At 41.3% G+C, this 23,329-nt stretch overlaps 1 protein-coding gene across 1 annotated transcript in view; it reads left to right on the forward strand.

Moving 5' to 3' along the window:
• LOC126416768 (gastrula zinc finger protein XlCGF57.1-like) overlaps positions 1-23,329 on the forward strand; it is a 252,168-nt gene that overhangs the window by 58,671 nt on the left and 170,168 nt on the right. The window contains exons 3-4 of the mRNA XM_050084613.1: positions 20,162-20,310; positions 22,056-22,242. Coding sequence (XP_049940570.1) covers positions 20,162-20,310; positions 22,056-22,242 — 336 coding nt within the window. The remainder of the gene's footprint in view (positions 1-20,161; positions 20,311-22,055; positions 22,243-23,329) is intronic.

The following is a 23,329-nucleotide window of genomic DNA, read 5'->3' on the forward strand; positions in this document are numbered from 1 at the left end:
TTGCCTCACAAGGGCTGAGTGCACCCCGCTTGCCAAAAGCACTTAGTAGACCAGATGGCCATGCGCCCAAGTGCTAGCCGAGCCCGGCAGCGGTTAACTTCGGTGGTTTGACAGGAATCAGTTTTACCACTGTGACAAGGCCATTGGCTCCTCCTGCATTCTGCCCTAAGGTGATATCTTGCAAATGATTGATTAGCTAACCCTGCCCATCCCATAGCTCCAAACAGTGCCACCACACCTGCTTTTGAAAGGAAAGTGTCAGTTAGACCATCAGAGAGAGCACATCACTAGTTCCTGCTGCTACTAAGGCGAGCACACCATTCGCTTTTTAAATATTTTTACGAGCTTCAAACAGGAGGAGTGCAGTAATGGATAGGAACTGTGATTGTTGTGTACAGATGCGACCTGAGCTCTGGCGACCCTTCACTCACAGCTTCAGGCTGCGTTGGCTTCTGTCACACTGCTTGAGGGTGCTGCCAAGGGGCGTCACTGTGGGGGATCAGACACAGGGATGCGAGGGACGTCGAGCACGTTGCACGTGTCCTCCGACCGGTCCACTGCTGTGACCTCCCTGGGTACTACCTGCACTGAGGTTCACCCCTCACCCATGGTCGAGGGGGAGATCATTCCAAAGTCTGGCAGGCAGCGAAAAACTTACCATGGGGCCGATCATAGGGCCTCCCTAGTTCGTTTGATGAACAGGTTTCGGGCGCTATCTGTGGCTGCTGATGTCTCTGAGCCGGATGCAGTCGTCCACCCCGTTCCAGAGGAAGCTTCTCGGCCCGCAAGGTCTGGGCGTTCACAGAGGGTGGATTTGCTGGTAGTTGGGAGCTCCAACATTAGGCGCATAGTGGGGCCCCTTAGGAACATGGCTGCCAAGGAGGGGAAGGAAGCCAGTGTACACTCTGTGTGCATTCCGGGGGGAGTCATTCCGGATGTGGAAATGGGGCTCCCGGATGCCATGAAGAGTACAGGGTGCAGCCAACTGCAGGTGGTGGCTCATGTCGGTACCAATGACGTGTGTCACTTTGGATCAGAGCAGATTCTGTCTGGTTTTGGCGGCTAGTGGAAATGGTAAATACTGCCAGTCTTGCTTCCGAGATTAAGGCGGAGCTCACCATCTGCAGCATCGTCGATAGAACCGACTGTGGTCCTTTGGTGCAGAGCCGAGTGGACGGTCTGAATCAGAGGCTCAGGTGGTTCTGTGATTGTGTAGGCTGCAGATTCCTTGACTTGCGCCATCGGGTGGTGGGTTTCCAGGTTCCGCTTAATAGGTCAGGAGTCCACTACACACAGGAGGCAGCTACACGGGTAGCGGGGGCTATGTGGAAGGGACTGGGCAGTTTTTTAGGTTAGTGGGTCTCAGGGAACCACAGAAGGGGCGTCCATCAGAAAGTGGGCAGGTAAAACACAGTAAGGTAGTTGTAGAAACAATTGGTATTGTAGTTGTAAATTGTTGTAGCTGTGTTGGGAAAGAACCAGAGCTCCAAGTTCTAATACAAAGCACTGAATCTCAAATAGTTGTAGGTACAGAGAGCTAGCTAAAGCCGGAAATAAGTTCAGCCGAAATTTTTTCAAACGATCTAACAGTGTTCAGAAGGATAGATTAAATACAGTTGGTGGTGGAATATTTATTGCTGTCAGAGGTAGTTTGCCTTGTAGCGAAATTGAAGTAAATAGTTCATGTGAAATAGTATGGGTAGAAGTTATACCTGACAATCGGACTAAACTATTAATTTGATCATTTTACCAACCCCCCGGCTCAGAAGACATAGTTGCTGAACAGTTCAAAGAAAACTTTGAGTCTCGTTTCAAATAAGTACCCCGCTCATACAATTATAGTCGGTGGTGACTTCAATCTACCCTCGATACGCTGGATAAATTATACGTTTAAAGCCGACAGCAGGCATAAAACATCATCCGAAATTGTACTGAATGCTTTCTCAGAAAATTATTTTGAACAATTAGTTCATGAGCCCACTCGAAGCGTAAATGGTTGCGAAAGCATACTTGACCTTTTAGCAACAAATAATCCTGGACAAATAGTGAGTGTTGTGACGAATACAGGGATTAGCGACCACAAGGCAGTTGCTGCTAGGCTGAATACTGTAACACCTACAACCATCAAAAAGAAACGCAAAGTGTATCTATTTAAAAAAGCTGATAAAAATGCTCTTAACGCCTTTTTAAGAGACACTCTTCACTCCTTCCGATCTGATCATGTGAGTGTAGAAAAGTTGTGGAATGTTTTCAAAGAGATAGTATCAACAGCAATTGAGATATATATATGTATACCACATAAATTAATAAGTGATGGTACTGATCCCCCATGGTACACAAAACGGGTCAGATCGTTGTTACAGAAGCAACGAAAAAAGCATGCCAAATTTAAAAGAACGCAAAATCCCCAAGATTGGCAAAGTTTTACAGCAGTTCGAAATATGGCATGTACTTCAATGAAATTCTGTCTCGAAATCTGGCAGAAAACCCAAAGAGATTCTGGTCATACAAAAGCACACCATTGGCAAGACACAATCAATACCTTCACTGCGCGATAACAACGATGAAGTCACTGATGACAGTGCCACTAAAGCAGAGTTATTAAACATGGTTTCCCGAAACTCCTTCACCAAAGAAGACGAAGTAAATATTCCCAAATTCCAATCAAGAACAACTGCCAAGATGAGAAACTTGGAAGTAGATATCCTCGGTGTAACAAAGCAGCTTAAATCACTTAATAAATGCAAGGCCTCCGGTCCACATTGTATACCAGTCAGGTTCCTCTCAGAGTATGCTGATAAAATAGCTCCATATTTAGCAATTATATACAACCACTTGCTCACAGAAAGATATGTATCTAAAGACTGGAAAATTGCTCATGTCGCACCAATACCCAAAAAGGGAAGTAGGAGTAATCCGCTGAATTACAGATTTATATCACTAATGTCGATTTGCAGTAGGGTTTTAGAACATATACTGCCACGAACCTACTATGCTGGGCCGGCCGAAGTGGCCGTGCGGTTAAAGGCGCTGCAGTCTGGAACCGCAAGACCGCTACGGTCGCAGGTTCGAATCCTGCCTCGGGCATGGATGTTTGTGATGTCCTTAGGTTAGTTAGGTTTAACTAGTTCTAAGTTCTAGGGGACTAATGACCTCAGCAGTTGAGTCCCATAGTGCTCAGAGCCATTTGAACCTACTATGCTGTCATAGTAGGAGGAGAGGTGATACTCCTACGTGGCGCGTCCCAGGTGGCAGATAGGGAAGTCCTCACCGGTTTTCTGGTGGACTTGAGTGAAATAAAATAGCTCTCGCGGACCAAACACACCCTCTGCGGTTAACAACCGTAGTTGTAAATCGGAGCTTGCTCCAACTAAGGTTGACAACCTTCAAAAGTCAAAAATGGAAAAGCCATTTAGGAAAAAAGTTCCACCATCCTGCTCAAAAAGGCAGGAAAAAGCTACATCGAATTCGATGGGTAGTCAACTAGAAGACAGCGTTTGCAACCATCAAAATGCACAGAAGATTAAACATTAGCAGATAAATTATATAGCAACACACAACATAAACTCACTACTTCAGACCGGAAAACTCAAGGAGCTCACAGATGAACTAAATAAACAAAAACTTTAATAACAGGGATCCAAGAAATGAGAAACACCACAGAGGTCCCATTCGAATCACAAGGATACAGAATTTATAATGGGAAATCAGGACCGAGGGCAATGAAACAATGTCCCCAGTTTGGAACAGGGTTTTTAGTAAACATAAAAATAATAGATTCAGTAACAGATTTCCAAACAGTATCACCAAGAATTGCGACTCTAAGCTTTAAAACAATGAATAAAACCTATACAATAATAAATGCTCATGCCCCAACAAATGAAAAAAATTTTCTAACAAAAACAAAGGAAGAGGTAGATAAATTTTGGGACCTTCTAGAACAAACTGTGAACAGAGTAAATAAAAAGAATGTAAAAATCTTATTGGGAGATTTCAACGCTCAGTTGGGAAAAGAAAGGAAATATAAAGATATAATTGGAAAATGGTGTCCACATAAATTTACGAACAAAAATGGTCAAACTCTTGTAGAACTCTGCAGAGAACACAACCTTGTATCTAAAGCAACATACTTTAAGAGGAAGCCAAGTAAACTTAAAACATGGGAACATCTGGACTGGAGGAAGGGGGAGTGGCAGCTAGACCATGTCTGTATGGACAAAAATTTTCATAAGGAGAACCACAATGTTAAAGTACTGAGAGGAGCAGACACAGGCTCAGACCATTATATAGTTAAAATTAAAATCAAATTCACTCCGTTAAAGAAGAGGACCGGAAAAACTAATAAAATAAAAAGGAAGTTTGACCCTCATCAGATAATTAAAAATAATAAATACCAACAAGACAGTCTGGGGCAGCACGACCACTATGGTCGCAGGTTCGAATCCTGCCTTGGGCATGGATGTGTGTGATGTCCTTAGGTTAGTTAGGTTTAAGTAGTTCTAAATTCTAGTAACACAAGTAACACAAACCATCAAATAACAGATGATATAGAACAACTAGTACCTAATCTTAAAAAAGAAGCAGAGAATCTAGCTCCCTTGAACCCACGAAGGAAACATGCATGGTGGACATCAGAATGTGACAAATTCCGTGAAAATAGACACCAAGCATGGTTAAAGTTTAAAACACATAAAACTGAAGAAAATGCCATCAACCTAAAAAATGAAAGAAAAAAATTCACACAAAATATTAGAAGAATCAATAGAGGATTCCATAAAGATATTATAAACTCTATAGAAGGTAATTATCATAAAACCAACTCCAGGAACTACTATAAAATCTTTGGGCAACAACTACAATAATATGAGGCCCCTACACTAATACTAAAAGATGAAGATGGAAGAATGACACACAGTAACAAGGAAAATGCAGAAATCATGGCAAAAGCATTTAACAAACTTCTGAATTGCGAGGAACCCAAAGAACCCTTACAAATCAACATAAATACCCCAATAAAAACCAAACCTAACAAACCACACCCTTCAAAATTCCAAGAAGTAGAAAAAATTCTTAAAGAACAAAAAAATTATAAGGCATGTGGAGAAGATCAGGTTTTTGTTGAAATGTGGAAATATGCAAGTGATCCACTCAAGACCTCCTTACACATGGCTCTAACAAAAATTTGGGTAGCAGAATGATTCCCCGAACATTGGACCACAGCTATCATCCACCCACTACACAAAAAGGGAGATAAGAGCAACCCAGACAACTACAGAGGAATCTCTCTCCTAGATTGCACATACAAAATTCTATCCGAGATCCTATATGAAAGAATCAAGGAGCAATCAGAGCAGGAGTTAGGGGAATGTCAGGGAGGTTTCAGACCATGGAGAAGCTGTGCAGAGCAGATAATTAGTTTAAAATTGGCTATGGCATACTACAAGAAACGGAAGAAACCTCTGGCAATAACATTTGTAGATTTTAAGAAGGCAAATGACTGTCTCCACAGACCTTCAGTATTAAAAATTTTAAGAAATCTAGGACTCCATCAAAAACTAATTAAAATAATACAACTCACTCTAACCAACACCAAAACAAAAGTGAAGTTTAGAGGAGAAATTTTGGAACCATTCCTCATAAAAACAGGCTTAAGACAAGGTGACTGCCTATCACCATTACTGTTCAACTGTGCACTGGAATACATAATGAGAGAATAGTAAAAGTACAATCCAAAGATGATAAGAATTGGAAGTGCAAAAGATGACATTAGCTTAAACTGCTTGGGATTCGCTGACGATCTTGCTCTCCTAGCCAGCACCGTTCAAGAAGCCAGGCAACAAGTGAAATCACTACAAGAAATAGCAGAGAAAGTAGGCCTTAGAATATCATTTGAAAAAATGGAGATCATGCTAACTGATCCACCACTTGCAAACAAAATTACAATAGGAGAACAGGAAATCAAAATTGTTGATAAATTTAAATATTTAGGTGAAATAATAACATACAATCTAAATGAGAAGCCATCATGGCAGAATAGAATAAAAAAACTGAACTACGCAAATTACATTACCAAATCTTAATACAACAAAAAAAAAACTATCTATAGATGCAAAATTAAAACACTATAAAACAATTACACAACCAGAAATAACGTATGCAGCTGAAACTATCTTCAAAACAACTAATACAGCGGAAATTGACAGAATACTATAAATAGAAAGAAGAATAATTAGGACGTGTATAAATAAACAGTATAAAATAAATGGACATTGGAGAATAGCATCAAATGAAACAGTATATAAGAAAATAGAACCAGTCATGAGCACGATTAGGAAGAAATGCATCTCATTCTTTGGGCATCTGATGAGAACTCCAGAAAACAGAATTAGTAAAAAAATAATATAAAAATTGTGGAATAGCAAGAGCGACATTAAATGGATCACAGAAATTAAGGAAGATATAAAAGAACTCCAAATTATAGTAGATGACCTAAAAAAACAAAGCCGGCCGGAGTGGCCGTGCGGTTCTAAGCGCTACAGTCTGCAGCCGAGCGACCGCTACGGTCGCAAGTTCGAATCCTGCCTCGGGCATGGATGTGTGTGATGTCCTTAGGTTAGTTAGGTTTAATTAGTTCTAAGTTCTAGGCGATTGATGACCTCAGAAGTTAAGTCGCATAGTGCTCAGAGCCATTTGAACCTAAAAAACAAGACAGAGAAAACCAGAATACTGAAAGACCCACAAACCAGACTACAAATGAAAATCAATAAAAGGAGTACAGGAAGAGTGGTTTAAGATGAAGAAAGAAAGAAAATATCTGAAAGAATGAAGAAATATTGGCCAGACAGAAGAGCAAAACACCTTTCATATAAGAATAGACTCTATATAATTATATTACCTAAATATCATATTAAGTTATTGTTGAGCCAGATTGTATCCCTGTGTAACAACTTGTTTACAACTTTGTATTTTTGACTAGAGTGGTCCAATGAAGGCCATAAAATAAATAATAATACTGTATTCGAACATTATAAAGTACCTCGAAGAAAACGATTTGTTGACATATAGTCAGCACGGATTCAGAAAATATCGTTCTTGTGAAACACGACTAGCTCCTTATACTCATGAAGTAATAAGTGCTATTGACAGGGGATATCAAATTGATTCCATATTTTTAGATTTCCAGAAGGCTTTCGACATCGTTCCTCACAAGCGTCTTCTAATCAAACTGCGTGCCTACTGAGTATCGCTTCAGTTGTGCGACTGGATTCATGATTTCCTGTCAGAAAGGTCACAGTTCGTAGTAATAGACGGAAAGTCATCGAGTAAAACAGAAGTAATATCTGGCGTTTCCCAAGGAAGTGTTATAGGCCCTCTATTGTTCCTGATCTATATTAACGACATAGGAGACAATCTGAGTACCCGTCTTAGATTGTTTGCAGATGATGCTGTCACTACTGTCTTGTAAAGTCATCAGATGATCAAAACCACTTGCAAAATGATTTAGATAAGGTATCTGTATGGCGCGAAAAGTGGCAATTGACCCTGAATAAAGAAAAGTGCAAAGTTATTCACATGAGTACTAAAAGAAATCAGCCAAATTTCGATTACGCGATAAGTCACACAAATCTGAAGGCTGTAAATTAAACTAAATACTTAGGGATTACAATTACAAATAACCTAAATTGGAACGACCACATAGATAATATTGTGGGTAGAGCAAACCTAAGACTGCAATTCATTGGCAGAACATTTAGAAGGTGCAACAGGTCTACCAAAGAGACTGCTTACACTACACTTGTCCGCCCTATTCTGGAGTACTGCTGTCCGCTGTGGGATCCGCATCAGGTGGGACTGACAGATGACATCGAAAAAGTACAAAGAAGGGCAGCTTGTTTTGTATTATCGCGAAATAGGGGAGATAGTGTCGCAGACATGATACATGAATTGGAGTGGTAATCATTAAAACAAAGGATCTTCTCATAAAATTTCAATCACCAGTTTTCTCCTCCGATTGCGAAAAAATTTTGTTGGCACTCACCTACATAGGGAGAAATGATCATCATTAGGGCTTGCACGTAAAAATTTAAGTGCATTAAGTGATGGTTTTTCTCGCGTGCCGTTCGAGAGTGGAATGGTAGAGGGACAGCATGAAGATGGTTCATTGAACCCTCTGCCAGGCACTTTATTGTGAATACCAGAGTAATCATGTAGATGTAGAATTCAGGATATTGTGAATACCAGAGTAATCATGTAGATGTAGATGTAGAATTCAGGATATTGTGAATACCAGAGTAATCATGTAGATGTAGATGTAGAATTCAGGATAAGAAGAAACTTTTCACTATTTTCTTGGAATAATACAGCATAGAGCTTTTTGCACATGGAAAAACCATTAATAAAATATGAATTTAACAAAAAATATGTTGTAATGGGCATTCAGAGCATCAGATAAAGTTATTCATGTGATTCTTCAATTTCTCCAGGTGTATTTTATGACAAAATAAATCTCAGGTGAACAGCCTGGTATGAGTGTGCATAGGACACAATATTTCGGCAATCGACCACGTTGCCATCATCAGCACACCTGATGATGGCAACGAGGTTGATTGCCAGAATATTGTGTCCTATGCACACTCATACCAGGCTGTTCACCCGAGATTTATTTCGTCAAAGTAATTCATGATTTAAGAAAAGCATAAAATATCCCAAAAAGCTGTTTGACAATACATTGTGTTTTGTATTTGCAACTAAGGGGAACAACACACTACAGTGGATTTACCCAGGTATCCAGGAAGAATGACACATTTATTAGGGTTAATGAATAAAATACAACTACACAGTTCCTTTAAATGGCTGAAAGTCAATACTTGACTTTTCAGTGGAATGTTCTTGACTGGTGGTATATCAATGACATTAAAGTCCAGCAAGACAATGAGCCCATGGTCAGTTGAAGATGAGATCCAGTGAAGTGTGAGCTCATGGACAACAGAGATGAGGTCCAGCTAGGTGTTAGCTGAGGATAGCTAAGGCATTGTTCAGCTGGGCATGACACCAGGATGGCAGAGATGAGGTCCATCTAGGCATGCTCCACGGACGGCAGAGACGAGGTCCAGCTAGGTGTGATCCAAGGATGGCAGAGACAAGTCCAACTAGGTGTTAGGAGTGAGCCAAGGATGGCAAGAGAAAGATCCAAGTAGGTGTGAGCTGAGGATGGCAGAGGCAAGGTCCAGCTAGGCCCGACTTAAGATCAGCAGAGATGAGGTCCAGCTAGGTGTGAGCCGAGGACTGCAGAGATGAGGGTCAGTTAGGCAAGAGCAGAGGATGGCAGTGATGAGGTCCAGCTAGGCACGAACAAAGATGGCAGAGGTGAGTTCCAGCTAGGCATGAACCAAGAATGGCAGAGATGAGGTCAAGTTAGGTGCTAGGTGTGAGCTAAGGATGACAGAGACAAGATCCATCTAGGCATGAAATGAGTATGGCAAAGGCAAGGTCCAACTTGGCAGGAGCCAAGGACAGCAGAGACAAGGTCCCGGTAGGCATGAGCCAAGGACAGCGGAGATGAGGTCCAGGGAGGTGTAAGCTCAGGACAGCACAGATGAGGTCCAGCTAGGCATGAGCCGAGGATGGCAGAGACGAGGTCCAGCTAGGTGCTAGGTGTGAGCTAAGGATGGCAGAGATGAGGTCCAGTTAGGCACCTGCTGAGAATGGCCGAGAGAAGGTCCAGCAATACATGAACTTCAGACGGCAAAGACAGAGTACAGCGAGGCGTGAGCTGAAGACACCAGAGATGATATCCAGCTAGGTGTGTGCTGAGGATGGTAAAGACAAGGTCCAGCTAGGCATGAGCTGAGGACAGCAGAGATGAGGTCCAGCTATGTGTGGCCCAGGATGGGAGAGACAAGGTCCAGCTAGCACAAGCTGATGACGGCAGACAGAGCTATGAATGTGCCAAGGATGTCAGAGATGAGGTCGAGCTAGGTGTGAGCCGAAGGTGGCAGAGTCAAGGTCATGAGCTCAATGCCGTCAGACCCACACAACATGAGCTCGAGAATGGCAAAGACAAGTTCCCATGACATGTAAGCGCAAGGATGGCAGAGACGAAGTTTTGTGAGACGTGAACTCGGAGGCAGGAGAGGTGAAGTGCGGCTATGTGTGAGCCAAGGGTAGCAGAGACGAGGTTCAGCAAGGCATAAGCTGAGGATGGTGGAGATGAGAACCAGCTGGGCTTGAGCCGAGGATGGTATACTTAAGATTATGAGCTCATGGATGGCAGAGACATGATTCTGCGAGACATGAGCTCAAGGGTGGCAGAAATTAGTTCCAGTGAGATGAGAGATCAAGGATGGCGGAGATGATGTCCTGTGATGCATTGTCTTGCAGATGTCAGAGATGAGGTCCTGTGGGATGTGAACTCAAGGATGGGTGACATGAGGTTCTGCGAGAGGTGAGCTGAAAAACGGCAGAGACGAGCTCCAACTACGTATGAGCCAAGAATGTCAGAGATGACGTCCAGCTAGGCATGAGCCAAGGACACCAGAACCGAGGTCCAGCTTGGTATGAGCCAAGCTTGCTAGAGTCGAGATCCAGCTATATATGAGCTAAGGGTTGCAGAGACATAGTACAGCTAGGCATGAGCCGAGGTTGGCAGAGACTAGTTACAAGTAGGTGTGAGCAAAGGATTGTAGAGTCGAGGTCATGATCTCAAGAATGGCAGAGACAATATCCCCTGAGACATGAACTTGAAGATGGTACATTGTGTGGTTGGTGTTTCACAAATGGCAGCCTGGAACATCTAATAATGTGAGTTAGTTATCTGCAGTTGCTGTTGTGAATTGGTAGATTTAGGAAGAGTGAAACAGTTTGAGAGAAATTTTTCTGGTGTTCTTGGAGAAGCTTGGAAAACTTAGAAATACTCACTTGTGATAGAATTGAAGAGATGAAGTAGTTGTGAAGTGCTACAAGTTCTAGTACTTCCTATTTGTTAATACGTTGTGTGTTACTAGAAAAGACCCACATTGAAGGGTCATAGTTGTATTCAAGAAGCTTTTTTCCTTTAGGTGTGTGCACCCTACAATGCCTGTTCATATATTTTGCAATACATTTAGTTAGCATCATTATTTTGCTGGGATTCCACAATAATATTTATTTTATAATTCAGTATGAACTGATTCTGACTGCAAGTAAATTCCTATCAAAGAATTCTGACCTGATCCTTAATGATCAAACACAGGTCCATTAGTCACCCTTACGAAAGTAGCCACAGCCAGTTAATATTTTTTCTCACCATTAGATAGTATCCTTGTTGTAAATAGTGTAATTGTTCCCCACCCCTGTTCCATTGATGGCTTCTCTCCTCTGCCCCCTTTTTTCGGCTTGTTCATCACACTCACCAGTTTCTTTGTCCATATAACATAGTGATTTATACATAATTTTTTATTTAGTTGTCTTGATTGCAAAGCTTTTAGAACAGGACTTACTAGTTTTGGCTGCCTTCAGAACCTCTCATTCTGCTGCACAGCAACAACTAATAACCACTTAAAATAACATGAGTCATGTGGTGAAGACTTGTTGTAGTGCTGCAGAATGAGAGATTCTGAAGATGACTACAGTGTAGCCAAAACCAGTAATTCAGTTCCAAAAATATGTGCAATCAAGACAATTAAATAAAAAATTGTGACATCATACGATTGCACTCCAGTTTGTTGTTCTATGCCAAATAGTAGTTTGTGCCAATCCTCACATGTACACAATGGAAAATCCAGAATGGAATGTAACAATATTATGAAAAGGATAGTTGCTACTCACTGTATAGTGGAGATGCTGAGTTGCAGATAGGCTCAACAAAAAGACTGTCACAAAATAAGCTTTCCGCCAACAAAGGCCTTTGTCGAAAATAGACAGAATATACACACACACACACACACAAACACACACACACGCGACTCACACACATCTGACCACAGTCTCTGGCAGCTGGAGCCACACTGCCAGTGGCTTCAGCTGCCAGAGACTGTGGTCAGATGTGTGTGAGTCGAGTTTGCGTGTGTATGTGTGGGCAAGCGTGCATTCATGCATGTGTGTCTGTCATCTATTTTTGACAAAGGCCTTGTTGGCGGAAAGATTATTTTGTGACAGTGTTTTTGTTGTGCCTATTAGCAACTCAGCATCTCCATTATATGGTGAGTAGAAACTACTCTTTTCATAATATCGTTTTTTGTGTATACACCCTTATACTTTTAACCATTGAGTGTAAAGTAATATAAGATTTGTGTCAAGCTTCTTTCTGAATTTTATTATGCTTGTGTTTTTGTATCGATATATAGTTGGAAAAGATCACATATCTTCGGAGAACCAAATGCTGATGTTGTGTAGACTACCTGTTTAGTCGTAAGTTATCTGAGAATGGCCCAGAAAGCCAAAAGCTGGTGCATAACAAATTATAAAATAAATGTTGTTATGAACACCAATACTGCGTATCCAAGACCATTTTAATATGAATTGTTATGTTTACCGGTGTACCACATCAGGCAAGCAAGTCCCTGAAATTGTTAAACACAATATTACCACTCTTTAAGTATGACACTTTATCAACATGCTTTTGAAAAGAATAAAGTAGCTCAAAGATAGAGAAACTGGACATGTATTTAGGAGGAACAGAATTAAAATCAATTATTTATGTTTTCTGTGGTCCCTAAATAACTCAGGTGAACGCTTGGGTCAAGATCTACATGTGATACTCTCCAACAATATGGAGTCACAGACAGGCACAACCAATGGCCTTAGTGCTTGGAGACAGTGGCTATTTGTGTACTAGTTGTTGTCTGAGATTTCTGCTTCTGAAGGTCTTTGTCCAAAAACTGAAAATATTTCTAGTGTTCTTTTTCATTGAGCATGTTTGTGACTTAGTCCTTTGTTTAGCAATCTGTCATTTCCATACTACTGTTATTCCATCCTGGACTTTCCATTAGATACTCCCCAATTCACACTTAAGTGCTTGGCAGATGATTTATAGAACCACTTTCAGACTGTTTCTTGATTGTCCAACTTTTGAATAGCACATGGGAAAAATTAACACCTAAATCCTTCTGTAAAAGCACATATTCTCTTATTTTATTATGATGATCATGTCTCTCTTTGTAGGTGGGGTAAACAAAATATTTTCATATCTGCAGGAGAAAACTAATAGTTAAAATTTCAAGAAAAGATCTTGCCAAGGTGAGAAATGCCTTGGTTTTAATGTTCATCATCTCAACTCACTTATCATATCCATGACACTCTCTCTCCTATTTCATGATAATACAAAATGAGCTGCCGTTCTTTAAATTTTTTGATATCCTCCTCCATTTCTGCCTCTAAGTATCGATACCACACAGTGGTACTCCAGAAAAGGACAGGCAAGCACAGTTTAGGCAGTCTGTTTAGTAAATTTGTTGCATCGTCTGTGTGTTCTGCTAATAAAACACAGTCTTTGGTTCATCACCCATATGTGATGGGTCCAATTCAGATTGCTTGTTATTGTAATCCCTAGATATTTAGTTGAATTGTCATCCTTTAAATTTGTGTCATTTATTTTGTAGCTAAAATTTAATGGAATGTTTTTAGTACTAGTGTGCAGGAACCCACACTTTTTATTGCGTAGGGTCAGTTCGAACCTTTTGCATCATACAGACACCTTGTCTAAATCATTTTGAAATTCATTGTTGATATTCTGGTGACTTTATTAGACCATAAATGACAGTATCATTTGCAGATGATCGAAGAGGGTTGCTCATATCATCTCCTAAATCATGTACGTAGATTAGGAACAGCAGAGGGTCTGTAACACTTCCTTGGGGGAACCCCAGTTATCAGCTCTCTTCCACTTGATGCCTTCCTATCGGTTACTACAAACTGTGATCAATTTGATACAAATCCATTGATACAGTTGAGATAATACTCCATAGACACACGATTTGATTAGAAGCCGCATGTGAAGAAAGGCTTCCAAAAGCGTTCTGGAAATTGTTAAAAACCGTTCAGCATCCAAGACTGCATAAAATATTTCTTTATTAAGACAACCGGTTTCAACAGACTATGCTGTCATCTTCAGATCTTAACATCTTTTGTTGTAAAACACATTTATTTTTTGCTGACATCACACACAAAATGTCAAGTGGATATCTGCTAGACATCATCTGTGTGAGATCAGCATAAAATGAAGATGTTTTACAACAGAAGATTTTAACATGTGAAGATGAGAGCATAGTCTGTTGAAAGTGGTTGTCTAAAATAAAGAAATATTTTATGCAATCTTGGCTGTTGAATGGTTTTTAACAATTAAACAGATCACAAAATGAGAAAATTCAACCTTCTGGAAATCTAGAAACATGGAATCAACTTCAGAGCCCTTGTAGGTAACATTCATTACTTCATGAGAACAAAGAGCCAGTATTGTTTCACAAGAACAATATTTTTTGAGTCAATACTGTTTATATTTCAATATATTGCTTTCTTCTAGATAATCCATAATATTTGGGCATAGCACTTGTTTCAAAACCCTTCTGAATATTATGTCAATAATATGGGTCTATAATTCATCAGATTACTTCTATTTCGTTTCTTGTTTGTTGGACTATCATGTGCAACTTTTTAGTCTTTAGATGTGGTTCTTTCATGGAGTGTGCAGTTGTAAAGGATTGCTGAAAATGAAGCTGTTTCATCCGCGTACTCTGAAAGGAAGAAAGTTGCAGTATAATTTGGAGTGGAAGACTTTCCTTTATTAAGTGACTTCATTTGCTCCAGTACAACAAGGGTATTTACTTCTAAATTACTTATGATTGTGGCTGTTTGTGATTTGAATTTTGGATATTTACTTCTGTTATAATTTCAAGTTGAACAAATATATTTCAAGGAAGACGCAATACATGAAAGTCACAGATCAAGTAAACAGAGTAAGACGTGTGTACACTCTTAACAGTCAAATCATAACTGAGTCCGAGTCTAGCGGCCGCTGGCTTGCTGGCCGCTTAGGTGGCGCTGCTGCTGCATGGCTGGCAGACAGCGCCGCATGTAGAGGACACGTGTAACTGCACGGCGGCACTTCGAAAGATCGGCAAGTCACAACACTTTTCCCCCCTTTTAAGTTTTTGCACAGATCTTGATGGAGGTGGCCTGTAGATTGCTTAAGTCCATAGGTGTTGTTTGACTGGCCGTAAAGTCTCGAGGAGGAGGCTTCCTGTATGAACGGAAGTGTCCCCGATGATAACGGGTCGAGAAGACAGGAGACGTGGGGGTCGAATCTGCTGGGGCCCCGTGCACCAATCTGCCCGTTGCGGCAAGTCCGGTTGTTATAACAAGAGACATGGGCGATGTGTCCGCGTCTGTAGGAGAAGGAGGGGAGTAGAGTTGCTCCGACAGATGATGGTCATCTGGTTCCTGCATGGGCACGTCTCCTGGTGGCGTCAGTTCTTGTGCTGGCACCAATATGATGGTGAGAGGACTGCATTGTGAGTAATGGGAGATTCTAGTATCCTGAGTGTCAGGTAGAGCCGGAGGTTGTGTAGCGGCATCTGGAACAGGCGTTGCCGGCACACGAGGCCGAAGCTGGTCTGAATGATGCACTGCAACAGCCGTGTCTGTCTGGATTTCATACAGGCGTTGGCCACGGTGTCCTAAGATGCGGCCAGGACTCCATTTTGGCTGCCAGCCATATCCCCGTACCCATACAAGGTCGTCGGCGGTGAACCGGCCAAGCGAAGGCACCCACGGCCGTGAGGTGGAAGGCCGCAGAAGATGAAGTAGCGTGCGGGGCTGTCGGCCATGTAAGTGCTCAGCCGGGCTGTGGTCGCCCATGGGGGTGAAAGCCAGAAATTGGAGAACCGTATCATCAGCAGCAGAAGAAGTCAGGAGTTTCCTCATCTGAGCCTTAAATGTGCGGACCAGTCGTTCAGCCTCACCGTTTGACTGTGGATGGAACGGAGGGGCCATGACATGCATGACGCCATGACGGGCACAAAAATCCGCAAAATCAGAAGAGACAAATTGCAGACCATTATCAGTAACAAGAGCAGAGGGAAGGCCTTCCAAAGAGAAAATGCGAGCTAGAGCATTGGTGGTTGCCGCAGTGGTAGGCGATGTGCAACGGACAATGAAAGGAAAGTTAGAGTAGGCATCAATAATGAGAAGCCAACAAGTACCTAAAAAAGGTCCTGCGAAGTCAGCATGAATACGCTCCCAGGGATTCTCAGGCGAAGGCCACGGTGACAAAGATGACTTCGGGGCGGCAGCCTGTGACGCACAAGGGCCACAGGCAGCGACCATGTGTGCAATTTCAGAGTCGATGCTGGGCCAGTACACATGACGGCGTGCCAGAGACTTTGTGCGAGAGACACCCCAGTGCCCTTGGTGAAGGAGGCACAAGACCGAAGCATGCAAAGACACAGGTACCACAACACGCGGCGAACCATTTTCGGTGGAAAGGAGGATAACACGAATCCCTAGCCGTGAGGCGGTAATGCAAAGCGTCGTAGTTCCGCAACGGATCAGAAGTCTTAGCGGACGGACGATCTGGCCAACCCTTCTGAATACAGCGTAAAACCCTGTAGAGGGTAGGGTCAGAACCCGCAGCAGCCGCCAGCCGCTCCCCGGTGATGGGGAACCGGTCCACGACCCGCTGCTCGGCAACATCCTGGTGGAAACACAAAAGTTCGTCCCTATCGAATGCCAAATCAAGACCCATGGGAAGGCGAGACAGTGCATCAACATTCGCATGTTGAGCCGTTGGCCAGAAATGAATCTCATAATTGAAACGAGACAAGTAAAGAGCCCAATGCTGGAGGCGGTGTGCAGCCTTGTCGGGAAGTGACATTGATGGATGAAACAAGGAAACAAGTAGTTTGTGATCCGTAACAAGATGAAATTTGGATCCATAGAGAAAAACACCAAACTTATGAAGAGCATAAATAATGGCCAAAGATTCTTTTTCAATCTGAGAATACTTTTTTTGGGCATCTGTGAGCGTTTTGGAGGCATAGGCAATGGGTTGTTCAGAACCATCAGAAAAACAGTGCGCGAGGACTGCACCGACCCCGTATTGAGAGGCGTCCGTGGCACGAGCAAGATGTTGGCCAGGTCGATAAGTAGCCAGGCACGGGGCCTATTTCAGCATAGTCTTCAATTTCTGGAAAGCCGCATCGCATGATGCGGACCAGTGAAAAGGTACGTTTTTATGCAACAGCTGAGCCACCAGAGCAGCAGACAGTAAAAACTTGTGATAGTATGCTATTTTCCCCAAGAAGGCCTGCAATTCCTTAACAGATGTAGGGCGAGGTAGGGCAACGATTGCAGTGACAATTTGCTGAAGCAGACGAATACCATCCCGAGAGAGTTGAAACCCCAAGTACGTGATAGATGCCTGAGAAAATTTTGATTTCTGAAGATTACACTTAAGACCAGCAGTCTGTAAGACATGAAAAAGTGTGCGGAGATTTTGAAGATGTTCGTCAGTGGTGGAGCCAGTGACAACTATCTCGTCCTGGTAATTTATACACCCAGGGACAGTGAGCAATAATTGTTCCAAGAATCGCTGAAAGAGAGCAGGGGTACTGGCAACCCCAAATGGCAATCGTTGGTATTGATAGAGGCCAAAAGGCGTGTTAGGGACCAGAAACTGCCAGGAACCAGCGTCGAGAGGAAGTTGATGATAAGCTTCTGACAGGTCAAGTTTAGAAAAATACTGGTCTCCAGCAAGTGTAGTGAACAATTCTTCAGGTCGAGGCATAGGGTAAGTGTCGATAAGGCATTGGGCATTTACAGTGGCTTTGAAATTGCCACAGAAACGAATATCACCATTTGGCTTAGCAAAGACAACGACAGGAGAGGACCACTCACTGGAAGCGACAGGAAGCAAGACCCCTGAAACAGTGAGATGATCCAGCTCCCGTTTGACCTGTTCACAAAGGGCCACAGGAATGGGCTGAGCCCAAAAAAACTTATGCTGAGCAGTGGTTTTGAGTGTGATATGAGCTTCAAAGTCGTTTGCATGGCCTAACCCAGGAGAAAAAAGGGACGAAAATGTTGTTGACAAGGAATCCAATTGAGCATAACGAATAGCATCAGAGACGATATTGACAGAGTCATCTACGGAGAACCCAAAAACGCGAAAGGCATCGAAAGCAAAAAGATTCTTCATGTTACTATGGTTGACCACAAATATGGTAAGAGTGTGAACGACAGATTTGTAAGATACCTCAGTATCAAATTGTCCCAAGAGAGAAATCTTCTGTTTATTGTAAGTCCGTAATTGCCGAGTGACAGGTGACAGGATTGGAGGACCCAGCTGAAGATACATCTGAGAACTGATGACAGGGGCAGCAGAACCAGTATCCACCTACATGCGAATATCTCGACCAAGTATTTGGACAGTGAGGAATAACTTCCCTGAAAGGGAAGAAGTGCAATTGACAACACAGAATCAGCATCATGTTCATGAACATCATGTATGCGGTCGGATTTGCAAACGGATGACACATGACCCTTTTTTTTTTGTGACACACAGCTCAACATTGTGCACAATCTTCTCATGAATGTTTCGTAAAACACCGCGGACATGAAGGAAGTTGCCGTGGGTTTTGCTGCAGTTTCTTAGAGGTACGCTTGGGAGCGTACTGCGGCCACATCGGTCTGCGGGGACATGCCACATGCTTCATTAACATCACACGGAGGTGGTCAAATATTTTACATATTAATTATTATGTAAAGTGATCAGATGTTTGAAGCTGTTTTATACATGGGAGATCAAGTTTTTAAAGAATCAGTGGTGGTGGTGGTGGTGGTGGTGGTTGGGTTGCTAGTCTTCTTCTATTTCACTACTAGATAAACTACCTCTAACAGCAACACACATACCAACTTCAACTGAATTTAATTTATTCTTTCTTGAACACTTTAGGTTCTTGGTAAAAACTCCAGCTGAACTTATCTCCAATTTTGGCTAGCTTTCAATACCTATAAAAATTTCTGCTTTCTATGAGCACTTGGATCTCCAGTTCTTTCCCAAAACAGCTGTGACTATTTACAGTTATAATCCTGTGTTTCACCTTCACTCTTGGACACTGAGCTCTGTTTTGGACTTCTCCAAGACCCTCTAACCTAAAAAAACTCCCACTCCATCCCATACAGCCACCAGTACCTGTGTGGCTGCCTCCATTCTGTAATGGACCCCTGATCTATTAAGTGGATCGCAATACCTCTCCACTCTACAGCACAAGTCCTACAATCTGTAGCCTACAAGATTGGAAAACTGTCTGAGCCTCTGGCCATCCACTCAGCAGTAGCAAAGGCTCACAATTGGTCCTGACAATGATGCTACAAGTGATGGGCTTGGCCTTCATCTTACAAGCAAGATGGTTGTCTTGCCGACTGCAAAAAATTAATTAATTAATTAAATGAAGTTGCATAAATAGAAATAAAATGATAATGTGTTGATGTTAGCACTAATAATGTATATATATCCTGTAAACTGACTCAGTCCACTTCATTTCAATTAAATAATTGTTCAAATGGTGTATGGAACATGTAATTAACTAACCAGCCAACTACCAGAACCAGAGACAATCTTTTCTGGTCCAAAGTGATACACATTGTTAGTACCAACAGGAGCTACCACCTGAAGTTGGTTACAGCCTGTGCTTTCATGTCATCTGGAAGAACCCGTTATGTGTTTGGGATGACTCTTCTCTGTATGCACATGGGGTGCTCACTGGACTTTTTTCCCTCATATGCAGCCATATCCACAAGTGGCTCCATCATGTGTCCATCATGAGCTCCCAATTAGCAATATTCTACCTTCTGTGGATGCCCGGAACTGGAAAGTTGACAAGCCTCTATAACTGATCTCATTCACATCATTGTATTATCCAAATTTATGATACCTCTCTCAATGAGTTGCAGTCAACATGATGTTAAATTCCATTCTTTTTGTATTATTATGCTCACATTCTTGCTTCTTAACATCTGTCAGGTAGGAGATGTGTATATTACACTTCCAGATTAGAATAGTATTTGATAGATATCAGAAATTAGCGTCATATTTTTATTAGCATTCTGTTTATGAACATTAATGTTCTTTGTTTTACAACTTATATTGTTTATAACATTTTAATTACAAAAATGACTACTTTTACAGTTGCTACAAGAATGGGGACAAGAAGACAGACAATGCTGAATGAGAGGAAAGCTAAGGAAGAACAAAATGAACAACAAAATAATAAACCAAATGAATGTGCAGAACCATTCGCCTGCTGTGGCTGTAACAGAACATTTAGCACTCCAGCAGTATGTCAGTCTTTAGTAACATTTCATACTGCATTTTTTTCTTTCATCTAATAAGTTGGTTCTTTTCCTATTTTCTAACTGCTATTAAAATAAGTGATGTTAGTCTTTAGAATTAACAATTGTTTTGTTTTACATGAAAACAACATTTAATTTTGTGATCGTTGTTAGCAGGAATTTGTATTGTGCAAAATTTTGTCATAGTACATTCTTCAGTTCTCTCCATGCAAAACTGATTGTACAGCTAAAGCATAACCGTTGAGCGCTGTGTTTTTTGTTGTGCTGTGTTTCATTTTTCATGACCTGTCTTCAGGCTCTTACTCAGAACAGTTTCAGTTCTAACTGGTTGAAACTTAAATACTTTGTGTATAAGTGTATAGTACTGGTTGGGTCTCTCTTTCACTTTTGAAATATCTGTATATTAAGAAAATCTTATATGTTCCACCTATATTGTAAAATTATAGAATTTGTTGTTTTGAGGCATTTGCTTAAATTATTTGATTTCTCTCATTTACAAGTAGCCCCATGTTATATATTTCATTACACATTCCATACAAAATGTATGTGATATAAATCAGTATCAGCTTCCCCAGCTGACTTATTTAAGTATGTTGAATAAAAACAACTACTCTCATGACTGTGACCGGATATTGGAATTCATAATGTTGGTTTTCCTTTTTTAAATGACAGTATTTTATGATGGAAAAAATTTCCCACTTCATCATTATGAAAGCAGTTTGGCACATTTTCACTCACAAGTGTAAATTCAGCCCAGCACCAGAAAATTTTAGTATCTGCTGTTTTGCATATTTAGTCAGAGTACCTTGTCTTTCCAGCATTAGTTTTTAAAGTGAGATTAACTGCTGCCAAAACCTCTAGAACCACTGATTTAAGTATTAAAATTTCTGCACCAGTACACATTCTCATTTTCAAGAAAATACTCAACTTCTTTTTGTATGTGTTCATTTTCACATAGAGTTAAAATAAGGCATAAGTTATATTCATTTTGTTATAAAAGAAATCACATCTTTAAGGGAAAGCAGCATTTACTAGGAGTTTCTTACAAGCTGCAACAGACACCACCTTGAAGTATCAATATGTAATTTACACTTTTTCATCCCAGATCATCAAGTTTTTGTTTGTAATGATGATATTACAGTGTGGATCAAGTAAGCCATAGAATTTTTGGAACCATTATATGATTGTTCCATTGATTTACCACTTCACTGATTCTCTGATGCTTCTGTTAATTCGCTGACCGCAATAATAATCAGCACCATAATAGTTGGCCCATTGATTTTGTATGCACGTTAAGTGACACATTGGTTAAGGCACTGGAGTTACATTTAGAGTAAGGGGCTTACTAATGATCCCTGCCCAGCTGTTTGATGGCAGGATGGTTCCCTTGAAGATGTCATGGCAGATTTCCTCATCCTTTTTCATTCTAAGTGTGTGTTCAATCTCTAATCATTTCATCATCCTAAACCGTAATCTTACTTTTTTGTCAGGTGTCCTCTCAGCTGTCTGAAAACTGGATAATGTCAAGACAATAAACTGAACACTAGTTGCTTTCATCCCCGCCACCCTCAAAATCATATCCATAACATCTTGAGGAAAATGAGTTGTATCTGCAATAATTTGCTTTTAAGAAATAAACTTTGAAGTGATGCTGTTTGTCATTTCTCACATTGTTGCCAATTATCATTTGTATTCTGTAATTAGATTCCATTAACACGTTTATTTTTCAGGGTTGCAAAAGGCATATGCGTTACTGTGCATTAGCTGATGGATCGTTATTAGTGGTAGACAAGAGTAACATGGACAACGCCAATGGGCCTGAGAACAGTTTACGAGGCAGGCAAAATTCAGAGAATAGTGAAGCAGCTAACCCAACAGAGGCACAAGCTAATGGTAGCCCTCAGCAACAGATAAAAGGTACACTACTTTTGCTGATTTTATTGTAATCGTCAAAGCTGGCAAAAAATAGTTATAAATGGGGATACTGATCAGCATACATGTATACTAACATTTTGAGAACATGCTACACAGAAAACTTTTGAGTCCGGAAAACCAGCCCTTTTCGCCATCATTGAAACATTACTGGTAATTTTGTTTTGATATATCGTAAAGGTGATACACACAAAAATACCAAGCTTTAAGGTTTATTTTTTATATTTATTTGAATTCTTTTGTAGAGTACAAATTTTACAATAATGATGGCCAAAAGTGTAATTATCCTTCCAGAAAGAAAAGTCTGAGGCAAGTTCCTGAGTAGTTTCATATGAAAATGCCTTTCATATGCCAAAGTCTAAAATAATCTGTATATGCAGAGTGGTATGCCAAATTCAGAGCAATATCATTTTGTTTCTTTCCTGCTTGTTTTACCAGTGAACTGCCTTGTTTTCTGCAAATGAATCTTGAGAACTCATGTTATATGTGATGTGTTGGTAAATGTGCCAACACCTTGTAGATAGAGGCAGCCTAAATGCACGCTATCTAACGCAGACGGGCGTGAATTCTGGAACAGGATAAGTAGTGAATTCTAATAAGAAAAGTATGCAGTTCCTCGAATACTTAACTTTATTCTATCCTTGTGGTACATCGCTCTTGATAATACAAATAAGACTATCTTCAGATACGGTTAATGGCGCCTTGCTAGGTCGTAGCCATGGACTTAGCTGAAGGCTATTCTAACTGTCTCTCGGCAAATGAGAGAAAGGCTCGTCAGTGTAGTCGCTAGCAATGTCGTCCGTACAACTGGGGCGAGTGCTATATCGTATCTCGAGACCTGCCTTGTGGTGGCGCTCGGTCTGCGATCACACAGTGGCGACACGCGGGTCCGACATGTATTAAATGGACCGCGGCCGATTTAAGCTACCACCTAGCAAGTGTGGTGTCTGGCGGTGACACCACATTCCTCCCCCGCAAATCGGCGAATGGTCGTGTTATAAGGCTTCCGCCCGCCGTGGGGAGAACCCCTTGTTGACGTATGCGATGAGGTGGGGAGCCTAACAACAGGCGA

Source organism: Schistocerca serialis, chromosome 8 (genome assembly GCF_023864345.2).
Source record: "Schistocerca serialis cubense isolate TAMUIC-IGC-003099 chromosome 8, iqSchSeri2.2, whole genome shotgun sequence".
Lineage (NCBI taxonomy): Eukaryota > Metazoa > Arthropoda > Insecta > Orthoptera > Acrididae > Schistocerca > Schistocerca serialis.